Source organism: Schistocerca nitens, chromosome 8 (genome assembly GCF_023898315.1).
Source record: "Schistocerca nitens isolate TAMUIC-IGC-003100 chromosome 8, iqSchNite1.1, whole genome shotgun sequence".
Classification (NCBI taxonomy): Eukaryota; Metazoa; Arthropoda; class Insecta; order Orthoptera; family Acrididae; genus Schistocerca; species Schistocerca nitens.
The window spans coordinates 501011244-501024181 of record NC_064621.1 but is presented as its reverse complement, the minus strand read 5'-3'; the positions used below and the strand labels follow the sequence as shown (position 1 = coordinate 501024181).

General features: G+C 42.0%; 1 protein-coding gene across 1 annotated transcript in view; it reads left to right on the top strand.

Moving 5' to 3' along the window:
- Positions 1 to 481: 481 nt before the first annotated feature.
- LOC126198686 (CD82 antigen-like) overlaps positions 482 to 12938 on the top strand; it is a 196798-nt gene continuing 184341 nt past the window's right edge. The window contains exon 1 of the mRNA XM_049935182.1: positions 482 to 547. Within this exon, the coding sequence (XP_049791139.1) occupies positions 488 to 547 (60 nt within the window). The 5' untranslated portion in view covers positions 482 to 487. The remainder of the gene's footprint in view (positions 548 to 12938) is intronic.

Sequence of the window (12938 nt, the reverse complement as noted above, 5' to 3'; positions counted from 1 at the left end):
AGGAGCGCTGGTTCTGCATGGTTCGCAGTAGAGCTTCTGTAAAGTTTGGAAAGTAGGAGACGAGATACTTTGAGGACCGGGCGTGAGTCGTGCTTCGGTAGCTCAGATGGTAGAGCACTTGGCCGCGAAAGGCAAAGGTCCCGAGTTCGAGTCGCGGTCGGGCTCACAGTTTTAATCTGTCAGAAAGTTTCATATCAGCGCACACTCCGCTGCAGAGTGAAAATCTCATTATTAGTGTGTTATTTTGACAAATTCGTGCCTCCACAGTAGGAGGTGTGCGGCCCGTTGCCTGTCATCCGTGACAATAGCCACGGGGAAAGAGGCGCTGTGGTGTGGTGTGGTGCTGGCACGCTAGGCTACGCCACGCCACGCCGCGTCGGAAGCGACCACTGTGCACTGGAGTGTGTGTCCTGTACAGCAGTCACGCCCAGCCGACTAACCCGGCGCAGCGCAGCCCTGCGCTTGCAGTCTGCGTCGGCGCGCCGAGATGCCGAGTGACCTCCGCATCGGGAAGGCAGTGCTGTTCTGCTCCAACAGCGTATTCGTGGTAAGCTACTAGCAAGTGCTACACGCTGTTTACACCGTGTTTCTTTCCAATGAACTAACTCTCTTTTTTCCATAGAATATGCAATGCTTTGATTTATCTTTCTGAGACTGGTTTCGAGCGGAGTTTGTTATTAGGCGGTACCTGACCTAATGGAAAGGACTCGTATCACATGTTATAATCAGTAATACTACAGCTTATAAGCAAAATCATTAATCAGAGCCGGCCGGTGTGGCCGTGCGGTTCTAGGTGCTTCAGTCTGGAACCGCGTCACCGCTACGGTCGCACGTTCGAATCCTGCCTCGGTCATGGATGTGTGTGATGTCCTTAGGTTAGTTAGGTTTAAGTAATTCTAAGTTCTAGGGGACTGATAACCACAGATGTTAAGTCCCATAGTGCTCAGAGCCATTTGAACCATTTGAATCATTAATCAGAAGATGGTTTGGGCACCATAATGCTTTATTAGTCATGGTCCTGCTGCAGGTGGTATTACCTTCCTCCGACCTTAAACCAGCCATTAATGGGGGTGGGGGGTCTACAGTTCGGCGTGGATTCCGAACCACGGTGCAGCTCGGCATTTTTCACATCAACAATCATTGCCAGAAGTGAGAGCCGGCGGAGATTCGAGTCCTCCCTCGGGCATGGGTGTGCGTGTTTGTCCTTAGGATAATTTAGGTTAAGTAGTGTGTAAGCTTAGGGACTGATGACCTTAGCAGTTAAGTCCCATTGTGTTTCACACACATTTGAACATTTTTGAAGTGAAAGAAGTGTTAAAGTGAGAGATGAAAATCCTAGGATTGATCGGCGATCGAACACGAGACCTTTGGCTTGTAGTCTGGCACTTTATCACAGAGACACCCAAAATAAGTAAGATCTAAAACTTATTTTTATTATTGTATAAAGAAAGGGTCGGTCATTTTCAATCCCACTGGTTTTTTATTGTCCTTGCATATCCAGCTTTCAATTAGAAACAGCCATATTCAGTGCATTTGAGTGACTTACTTTGTTTTCTTATGCCTATATCCCAGTAAAGACATATGGTGGCATCTACTGCTGCGAATTTGTTGGAAAATAACTCACTCAGATGCACTGAAGGTGGCTGTTTATAGCTGAGAGCTGTATACGCAAGAGTAATAAGAAAAATGTGATTGATACTGATTGCTGTGTTCCTGTCCTTCCTTAACTGACGTACGGTAGCTGTGTACATCTGTTCCATATGGAATCAAATTTGCTTTTTACTGTATGTTAAAACCTTACGTTAAACGAATCGAATCATTACCGTTTGCGACTTAGTCATCGTCAGATGATACGTTGATTTATAACTTAGTTTCCTATTGTTTTACTAGCTCCATTTTTCGTCAAATCTTTGAGCGCAGCGAAAACGACTCCCTAGAAATTTGTCCCAGTTTTCATAGCCATACGAAGAGCGGCACATGGACAAATGGGGTATGAAATTGACCATCGTGAAGTCTAGTTTTGCAATAAAAAGATGTAATTGCTTCATAGTAATCAGCGTAATTAAGAAAGACTTAATTGATCTGAAGGAAAATTTTTGTCCGAAAGTTCACAGCCGAACGAAGAACTGGAAATGGACAACTGGGATATCAAATCAACCAGCGCGAGGTCAAGTTTCCAACAAAAAAATTGTTTGAAAATAATCAGGGCACTTAAGAAAAACATAATTAATGATCTGAGGGGAACTGAAACATTCCGCCAACAGCTGCTGCTAGCTATAAAAATGAAATGTCAAAAAGTTCACCTCTTCAAACTCCAGCTATTTTGTGCGTAAGAAGCTGCATTGGTGTAGAAATTGTGCAATTCTTTCTTTCATATTAAAAACATAAAATAAATATCAAATTGCAGCGTAAACTGAAACTTCTCTAATTTATTCATATAATCTTAATAATAATACAAAGCCGATCGGTATTATGATCAAAAAATGGGGAAAAATACCGTCAAATATTTTGTGAAATGATTTGCCTAAAAGTAGGAAGTGAAACAAATCTGAGAAATATTTGATGTACCACATTTACGGTACACGATTTCGAACACCATTCAAAGGCGCATCAAATGTTTCTCTAATCTATTTCATTTCAGAAAACATTTGACCACATTTTTTTCAGATGTTTCTTTCCTTGTGAAACAATTCAACGTCTAAATCTACATCCATACTCTGCAAAACAAAGTTCATGACAGTAGGTACTTCTAATTGTACCAGTTATTAAGGCTTCTTTGCACTCCATTCAAGTTCGGAACACGGGAAGGTCAGTTGTTTAAAGGCCTCTGTGCAATGATATAAGTAGTCTAATCTTGTAATCACGATCCTACGGCATCGATACATAGGGGGTTGTAGTATATTTCTAGATTCGTCGTTTAAAGCTGGTTCTAGAAACTTCGCAAGTAAATTTCCTCGGGACAGTTTGCGTCTTTCTTCAAGCGTCTGGCATTTCAGTTTCTTCAGCATTTCTGTCTACACGAGACACAACTTCCGGAAGACGAAAACCGAATTTCGGAAATAATTTTTTTGCTGTTGCGTTCACCTGAAGTGCTTTTGCTAGAACGGTCAAATATCGGTTTTCCGATCGTCAGTTGTTTTACACAAACAGCCACAGCAAATCACCCTTTCCGGTTTCTGGTTTTGTCAGCACAATGGCTGCTCCTCTTCAATTAAATAACGGAGGTAGACACTTTACGCTCAGTTTATTCTGCTTCTCCGCACTGCACAAAAAGTCACTCCGTCCAGATTATATGCAAATTTTTAAAAACAGCCTCATCACTGGAAAATCTCTTTCCTCCAGGGGCTCTTTCAGCTTGACGAAAAGATGGAAATCGCATGTGCAAGATGTGGACTGTATGGAAGATGATTCCCTAACCTCCCATCGAAAACGTTGAAGGAATGCTTATGTTGTGTACGCCGTGTGGGTTGTTGCATTGCAGTGCAGGAGAACAATACTTTTGCTTAATTTTCCACGCCACTTGCGCTCTATGGCGTTCCGCAGTGATGTCAGTGTTTCGCAGTACGAATCGGCATTAATGGTTGTCCCCTGTGTACGCAACTCCTTCGCTGTTTAAGAACATAGTGGTCGTGACCTTCCCTGCTCATGGCGCAACTTCGCGTGTCTTCCGCGGGGGCGAGAAGGTGTGTCTCCGTTCCATAGACGCTTTGTTGCAAGTGTGAAGTGATGGACCTATGTCTTATCGCCCGTGCGGCCTGGGAAAGCATTGGCTTCCGTGAACTAACCCTTAACCCTTTGTTTCCTGACGTAAGAAAAAATTTACTTTTTAACATTTTCTTTGCAGAATTTATGCTATTGCGGCCTCAAATGACGGTAGGATTTTTTGTAAAATTTTATTTCATTTTTCACAATTTTTTTTCCTCCTGGTACTCAGAAGTACCGTCAGACTCCATGGACAGAATCACAACATGCGCAGAAAAATGCTCCAATTTTTATAACTTGTACTTTATTCCATATAAATATTAAATATTTTTACATTAGAATATTAATTAACAGAAATATGATATTTCAGAATTTCTTTTTTAAAATTTCGCATAAATTTATTCTAGAGGAACTTCACAATACCTAGTAACTTAGCTATACATTTTTTACAGTATATACATATCACATATTTAGTGATACCTCATGAAATTGTAGGAAACTTCTTTTTCTCATTGCAGCACAATATATGTACTACATTGGGAATGTGGTCTCGACTGAATTTTATTTTTCGCACACATTTCGCATCGTCCTCTTTTACAACTGAACACTACAAAATGGTTTCCTCGTTTGCCAAGACGTACATCCTTCGGAACAGAAAGTTATCCTTCCTTCTCTTTGGGAGAGTTATTTCATCTTTACCAGAGTTTCTCTTTTTGAGATTTGGCACTTGCTGTTCATTCATTAGCCCTAGTGCCACAGCACGCCTGAATTCCAGCAGTGGCAGTGCCCCATGTAGATCACTGAAAATGACGTAAGCATTGACAAAAGCAATTTCTATTGCTCCCCAGAAGAGACGGTGCCAACATTTCTTTGATCGCTTGCCAAGACCATAAGTTGAACGTAATCTGTCTGCATGATCCACACCACCCATGTTTTTATTGTAATCACATACAATAACTGGACATGGTATAGTCATACTAGTTCCCTCTTTCTGTTTTCTTGTCACTACTCTCTGTTCAGTGCCATGAAAGTTTGACGCAAAATACACTACTTAATTTTCCTTCCATTGAAATACTGTTAGGTCTAAAGATGAATCTCTGTGATTTGATTTACACATTTCTCTTTAGGTAAATTCCCCGGCAAACCTTTCCTGTTTGTTCTAATTGTTCCACAGGCAAATGTATTTACGGATTTCTGTGTGAGAAAAAGTGGACAGAACAACTAGTGAGAGGTAACGCACTGTTGCTACAATAAAGTGTTCGCACAACCTGACGGTACTAATAAGTCCGCCTTATATTTTCCACTTTATCTCATTCACTTGTAATGCTTCAAACTATTATAAAACAACAAAGAAGGTAAGTACGTACAATGGAGAACTCAACGGGAGTTTCAATAAATTCCGCACAAATTCATGCAATACCATGGAAACAAGCACATACAATCTTCTGTTTTCACAGCAGCGCGCGAAAAACAATTTCAAGCTCTGACTGCCAGAGAGATCTATGTATTGCACAATAACATCTATGAAACAGTAGAGCAGAGTTACTGTTACGTACCAAAGACCGACAGGCTCTCAGATCACGAAACTGCACCACGAGAAAATAATGAGAATCAAAACTTACTGGTACTTTTAAGTACCGTCAGGCAACAAAGAGTTAAGGAAGTCCAGAGAAGCCATAACCTTGCGCATTTGCGTGCACGTGACGGTAATTGCGGAACCTAGTGCGAACACAATTTCCGATACTGCAGTCGATGTAGAACGACGGAATGAGCACTGCCTACTGAAGTAGGCACCTGCTGAGCGATGTCCTGGGTAGACACTCCGCGACTGCTGCGAATCGGTTTCTCGAATATCTGGACATTGTCGCCTGTGGTTAATGTCGACGATCTTCCTTGCAGATCAGTATCAACCACCTCTATCAAATTGTTGCCAACATTTCACTACGGTTGGACGCGATATGTCATTTGGTCCGTATACCGCCAGAATTTCACGACGAATAAGTGTTCAATTTAGCCGTTTTTCCGCACTTCATAGTACGTTTCCGGTTGCCGAACCATTTCACTCGCACTCTGCGAAACACCTGTTACCCGCACCGCAACAGAACTGCGCCTGCAGGAAATCCGGAACATGTTCTCTCTCCTGACTATGCGCCACTTTGTCGTGCAATGGCCTTCGCGTTGGACGACATGTTTAACTTACTTTTTGAACTACCTGCATGTTTCATGATACCCATAGTGGCTATTCTTGGCAAAACCGAGACGGTGAAAGTTAAGTTTGTCTGTTGACTTTCCAGTAGCGTTTTATTTCGCTTATCGAAGGACCTTAACTGCGACATTAACATGCCGGAAAGTCCATTGGTGAATGCTGCTGATTTCCAATGTATACTATATCATAATAAACTAACTTCCATAACAGTATTTGCGCTGCTACATAATATCACGTTGAAAATGGATCCTCAGCTGCGACAAGCTATTTAAATGACTTCATCCCACCTGCGACTGTCAGTTTTATTTAATTTTTTGTACTGCAGTACAATTTCGGCCTTGGGCCATTTTCGGGTACCTGGACATCTACAAGGTGTTACAAAAAGGTATGGTCAAACTTTCAGGAAACATTCCTCACACACAAAGAAAGAAAATATGTTACGTGGACATGTGTCCGAAAACGCTTACTTTCCATGTTAGAGCTCATTTTATTACTTCTCTTCAAATCACATTAATCATGGAATGGAAACACACAGCAACAGAACGTACCAGCGTGACTTCAAACACTTTCTTACAGGAAATGTTCAAAATGTCCTCCTTTAGCGAGGATACATGCATCCACCCTCCGTCGCATGGAATCCCTGATGCGCTGATGCAGCCCTGGAGAATGGCGTACTGTATCACAGCCGTCCACAATACGAGCACGAAGAGTCTCTACATTTGGTAGCGGGGTTATGTAGACAAAAACTTTCAAATGCCCCCATAAATGAAAGTCAAGAGGGTTGAGGTCAGGAGAGCGTGGAGGCCATGGAATTGGTCCGCCTCTACCAATACATCGGTCACCGAATCTGTTGCTGAGAATCGTACGAACACTTCGACTGAAATTTGCAGGAGCTCCATCGCGCATGAACCACATGTTGTGTCGTACTTGTAAAGGCACATGTTCTAGCAGCACAGGTAGAGTATCCCGTATGAAATCATGATAACGTGCTCCATTTAGCGTAGATGAACGAAACTAAATTGAGCTCTAACATGGAAATTAAGCGTTTCCGGACACATGTCCACCTAACATCTTTTCTTTATTTGTGTGTGAGGAATGTTTCCTGAAAGTTTGGCCGTACCTTTTTGTAACACCCTGTATAGACAACAATGTGCCATCGCTGATTTTTGGGAAGTATATTGTCTACAAATATTCACAAACCTGGAAAAGGCATAAGGTTGAAAATGTACAGTAACGTAACAAATAAAGTAAAACTGACAATTGGAGGTGGAATATATTTTACAGCATGGTCACAAACAGTCTGTAAAGCTTGTTGCAGGTCGTAGCGCTCGCAAATTCAAGCAATCGCACGCGCTAAAATTGGTAATGCACAGACATCTGTGGGTCCGTGAGTTACCACTTGTTCGAATGCTCATTACCGGTTAAAATGTGCCTTTTTCGGAAGTGATAAGTTTAGGCTAGATGAGCAGAAGCTGCGTTTGTTCGGTTTGAGGAAACCAAACGAAGTACACGTTTCGCGGCCTGTCAGGCTGCTTGAATTTTCGCGCACAATGGCCTGATTAGCTAACTTCAATGCTCATTAAATCGGAAACGGTGCAGCGTATAGAATTTTTTCCTTAAAAATTATTTCTCAGCACAGATTATCCTGCAACAACCATACAAGCTTTTCAGACTGTTTCTGACCACTCTGAGTGATAGCGTATCCACATGTTCTTTACGCTGGTATACAGAGTATTTATTTATTTGCTATTATATCTCTGTTTTGCTGCCTAGAAGTAAAAGCAAACCGCCCAACTGCTGCTACAACCGAAGAAACGAGAAGTATATCAAATTAATACCGAAGACTGACACAGGTGAATATACACGATACATAAAAACAAAAAATTTCCACAAATATGGGTCGATCTGTGAGGTAATTGGGAATGTGTCTGAACAATCCGTGACTGACTTCACTACGAAATTTTGTCTCAGTTAATACAAATACATTTTCAATGCTTTGTGATTGTGTCCCCATCTAATTGGGCTCAAATTTCATCCCGTAATTGTTACATGAGATATTCTAAGTGTTCTCGCATGTGAATGAAATCATGCACTCGTCTCCGGAAGGAGTTACATGTTCTTTCATATACCTCTATATCATTTCGGAAATCTTGACAAGACTACAATTCGCTGCTCTTTTTCTTCAACCGTATAAACGGGACTGCTCTGCACTCCACTTTTTACCTCCCTATACTTGGTATCTGTGTCAATACAATGAATGTCTCGTTGCAGAGGACCGCGGTAAAGGGAATCCCACGATACAACTTCACTCCAGCTCTATTTCTGGATGAACCTTGGGTCGGGTACTTTCTCCTTCACCTGTGCGTGTCCTACATCTTCTTTAATCGATAATCTTAGTGCACTGTCGTCCATAAGTCACGTCTTGTGAGAGAGTTATCGTTCTTGGCTCGACTCTATCCGTATCATTCGAAAAACTCTTCCATTGGCTACTGTGAAGCAACATCCACTCTGAGTCCCTCGGAATTCCCAATCATCACCATCATCATCATCATCATTTTAAGATGGTCGCAAACTGAAAAATCTTCTCTGTTTACGCTACCACTCCTACCTGGTACGGATCCAGTACTGATGAACAAAACTCAAGCGTTGGTCTAACAAGTTTTTTGGAAACTACTTCCTTTGATGATGGACTACATTTCCTGAGAATTCTTTCAATGACTGTCAGTCTGGCATCTGCTCTACTCGCGATTAGTTTTATGCCATCATTCCATGTGAAATCGCTCCATACACATACACCTAGGTATTTGATGGGAGTAACTGCTTCCGGTGATTGTTCTGCAATTGTGTAATTATAGAATAAAATGTCTTTCTATGTGTTCGCAATACGTTACATTTGTTTATGTTGAGGGACAATTGCCACTCCCTGCACCAAGCCTTTACCCTCCGCAGGTCTTCCTGCCTATCCCTGCAATTTTGTAGCATCATTCGCGAGAAGCCTCATGGAACTTCCAACGTTATGTCCTAGGTCTTTTATAAATATTGCCAAAAGTAATGGTCTCAAAAATATTTGAAAAGGTTGTATTCAAGTGTCTCCTTAAGCATCTGGCTGCAAATAATATATTGTCCAAGTCACAATTTGGATTTCTTAAGGGTTCTGATATAGAGAAAGCTATTTACACTTGCAGTGAGAATATACTTAATTCATTAGATAATAAATTAGAGGCTACTGGTATTTTCTGTAACCTGTAAAAAGCCTTTGACTATGTGAACCACAGCATTATTTTAAATAAATTAGAATATTATGGTGTCACTGGCAATGCTGCAAAACGGTTTGAGTCTTATCTATCTAACAGGAAACAAAGGGCGTCGTTGCAAAATACCTGTGCAGTAAGCAGCCAGTCTAAATCTGATTGAAATTAATTACAAGTGGCGTTCCCAAGGTTCCATCTTGGGTCCATTGCTTTTTGTTGTGTACATTTACGACCTCTCGTCTGTTACATTGCCAGATGCTAAGTTTGTTTTGTTTGCAGATGATGCAAACATTACAATAAGTAGCGAGTCAAGTACAGACTTAGAAATAGCTGCTAATCAAATTCTCACTGGTATTAATAAAAGGTTTAAAGCTAATTAACTGTCATTAAACTTTGAGAAGACACACTATATGCAGTTCAGAACCTGTAAGAGATTTCCTTCCTGCATGTGTATAACATAGGAAGACATGCAGATCGAAGAGTCTGACAGTGTTAAGTTTCTGGGATTAAAACCCAACAGTAAATTCCGTTGGGAAGGTCATACCACACAATTGGTTAAGCGCCTAAACAAGTCTGTATTTGCAGTGAGAATTATGCCAGATGTAGGAGATATTAATATAAAAAAAATTGCATACTTTGCTTACTTTCATTCTATTGTGTCACACGGGATCGTATTCTGGGGTAACTGATCAAAGCGAGCAAAAGTTTTTAGGGTGCAAAAACATGTGGTAATAATAATCATTTGTGGTGTAAATTCAAGAACATCATGTAGAAACTTGTTCAAGGAACTTGATATTCTAACCACTGCTTCTCAGTATATTTATTCCATAATGAAATTTGTCGCAAGTAATATACCTTTATTTCCAACCAATAGCTCAATACATAATATCAATACTAGGAATAAGAAGAATCTACATAGAGACCTAAAATCACTTACCTTGGTCCAAAAGGGGTCCAATATTCAGGAACGCACATTTTCAATAAATTGCCAGCAACCATTAAAAACTTGGTTTCAATATAGCACGGTTAAACAGAGTTTGAAAGACTTTTTGATAGGTAACTCCTTCTACGGTATAGATGAATATCTTAACAGAAACTGTTAAACCAGCTTAAGTTAAAATGTCTGTCAGTTTTCAGTTTCGACAGCACTTGGTCACAACAGCCAAGATTAGGTATTTTTTGTATGATAAATTTATTGATAGTGCTTAACAATGTTTCATTCTGACAGCGTGTTATTTCAGTAAATGTTAGCTGTTCCAGTTTACCGCGTTGTATTCAGCTATTTCGACAATCTCCTCACAAATGATCAGGGCAGTACGTATTATATTCAAATGTTTTATGTTTTTATGTTATACTTTCTGACATGTTCCACACCCACGAGAATCATCTCATTTTTTTGGTCTATGGAATGAAAAATGAATCTAATCCAATCCTGAAACACTCCCATGGGGCATAACCGAGGTTACTTTTACATCTGAAGATTTCGATCCATTCAGAATGACATCCTGCCTTCTTTTTGCTAGAAACTCTTCAATCCAATCACGCAGTTGGTCTGATACTCCGCACCGTCGTATTTTATTGATTAGGAGGCAGTGCGGAACTGTATCGAATGCCATCCGCGAGTTGGAACGAAAAATGAATCTAATCCAATCCTGAAACACTCCCATGGGACATTACCGAGGTTACTTTTACATCTGAAGATTTCGCTCCATTCAGAATGACATCCTGCGTTCTTTTTGCTAGAAACTCTTCAATCCAATCACGCAGTTGGTCTGATACTCCGCACGGTCGTATTTTATTGATTAGGCGGCAGTGCGGAACTGTATCGAATGCCATCCGCGAGTTAAGGAACACGGCATCTACCTGAGCGACTGTACCTACAGCCTTTTGGGTCTCGTGGACGAGCGGAGTGAGCTGGATGCCTGGAATGCCACGATCATCATTTCCTTGTGCCTTTGTCCCACTTCAACGCGGCGTCAGCCCTGTTAATATGAATTCGGTGATGTTAGTGTTAGAGGGTGGCTGGGTGCCCTTCCTGTCGCCACCCTGTACACCCCGGGATGGAATCAGTGTACCCTAGCTGTCTGTATCTAGTGTAAGCCATGGAATAGTGAGAACGTGTTCAGATGTCTGGGAGTCGTGTAACTGAGGCAGGACATTATAGCAAAATGCAGGAAGATCTGCAGCGGATAGGCACTTGGTGCAGGGAGTGGCAACTGCCCCTTAACATAGACAAATGTAATGTATTGCGAATACATAGAAAGAAGGATCCTTTATTGTATGATTATATGATAGCGGAACAAACACTGGTAGCAGTTACTTCTGTAAAATATCTGGGATTATGCGTGCGGAACGATTTGAAGTGGAATGATCATATAAAATTAGTTGTTGGTAAGGCGGGTACCAGGTTGAGATTCATTGGGAGAATCCTTAGAAAATGTAGTCCACCAACAAAGGAGGTGGCTTACAAAACACTCGTTCGACCTATACTTGAGTACTGCTCAACAGTGTGGGATCCGTACCAGATCGGGTTGACGGAGGAGATAGAGAAGATCCAAAGAAGAGCGGCGCGTTTCGTCACAGGGTTATTTGGTAACCGTGATAGCGTTACGGAGATGTTTAGCAAACTCAAGTGGCAGGCTGTGCAAGAGAGGCGCTCTGCATCACGGTGTAGCTTGCTCGCCAGGTTTCGAGAGGGTGCGTTTCTGGATGAGGTATCGAATATAGTGCTCCCCCCTACTTATACCTCCCGAGGAGATCACGAATGTAAAATTAGAGAGATTCAAGCGCGCACGGAGGCTTTCAGACAGTCGTTCTTCCCGCGAAACATACGCGACTGGAACAGAAAAGGGAGGTAATGACAGTGGCATGTAAAGTGCCCTCCGCCACACACCGTTGGGTGGCTTGCGGAGTATAAATGTAGATGTAGATGTAGACATGGGGACTAGCCTGGTATTCACCTCGGGGGATGTGGAAAACCGCCTAAAAGCCACATCCAGGCTGACCGGCACACCGGCCCTCGTCGGTAATCTGCCGGGCGGATTCGATCTGGGGCTGGGGGCGCACCTACCTGAGTCCAGGAAGCAGCGCTTTAGCGCTGTCGGCTGACCTGGCAGGTCATGGAATGTCACGATATGAGTGCCCAAATCATCATACAACCCTCGCCATGTTTCTCGCCTGGGACGTAAACTCGGCCAGAATTTGGAAACAGTGTGCAACAAGACTCATCCAACTAAATGACATTCTTCCATTGCTCCATAGTGCAGTTTCATGCCGGCCGCTGTAGCCGAGCGGTTCTAGTCGCTTCAATCCGGAACCGCACTGCTGATACAGTCGCAGGTTCTAATCCTGCCTCGGGGATGGATGTGTGTGATGTCCTTAGGTTAGTCAGGTTTGTTGTTGTTGTTGTTGTGGTCTTCAGTCCAGAGACTGGTTTGATGCATCTCTCCATGCTACTCTATATTGTGCAAGCTTCTTCATCTCCCAGTACCTACTGCAACCTACATCCTTCTGAATCTGTTTAGTGTATTCATCTCTTGGTCTCCCTCTACGGTTTTTACCCTCCACGCTGCCCTCCAACACTAAACTGGTGATCCCTTGATGCCTCAGAATATGCCCTACCAACCGATCCCTTCTTCTGGTCAAGTTGTGCCACAAATTTCTCTTCTCTCCAATTCTATTCAATACCTCCTCATTAGTTACGTGATCTACCCATCTAATCTTCACCATTCTTCTGTAGCAACACATTTCGAAAGCTTCTATACTCTTCTTGTCTGAAC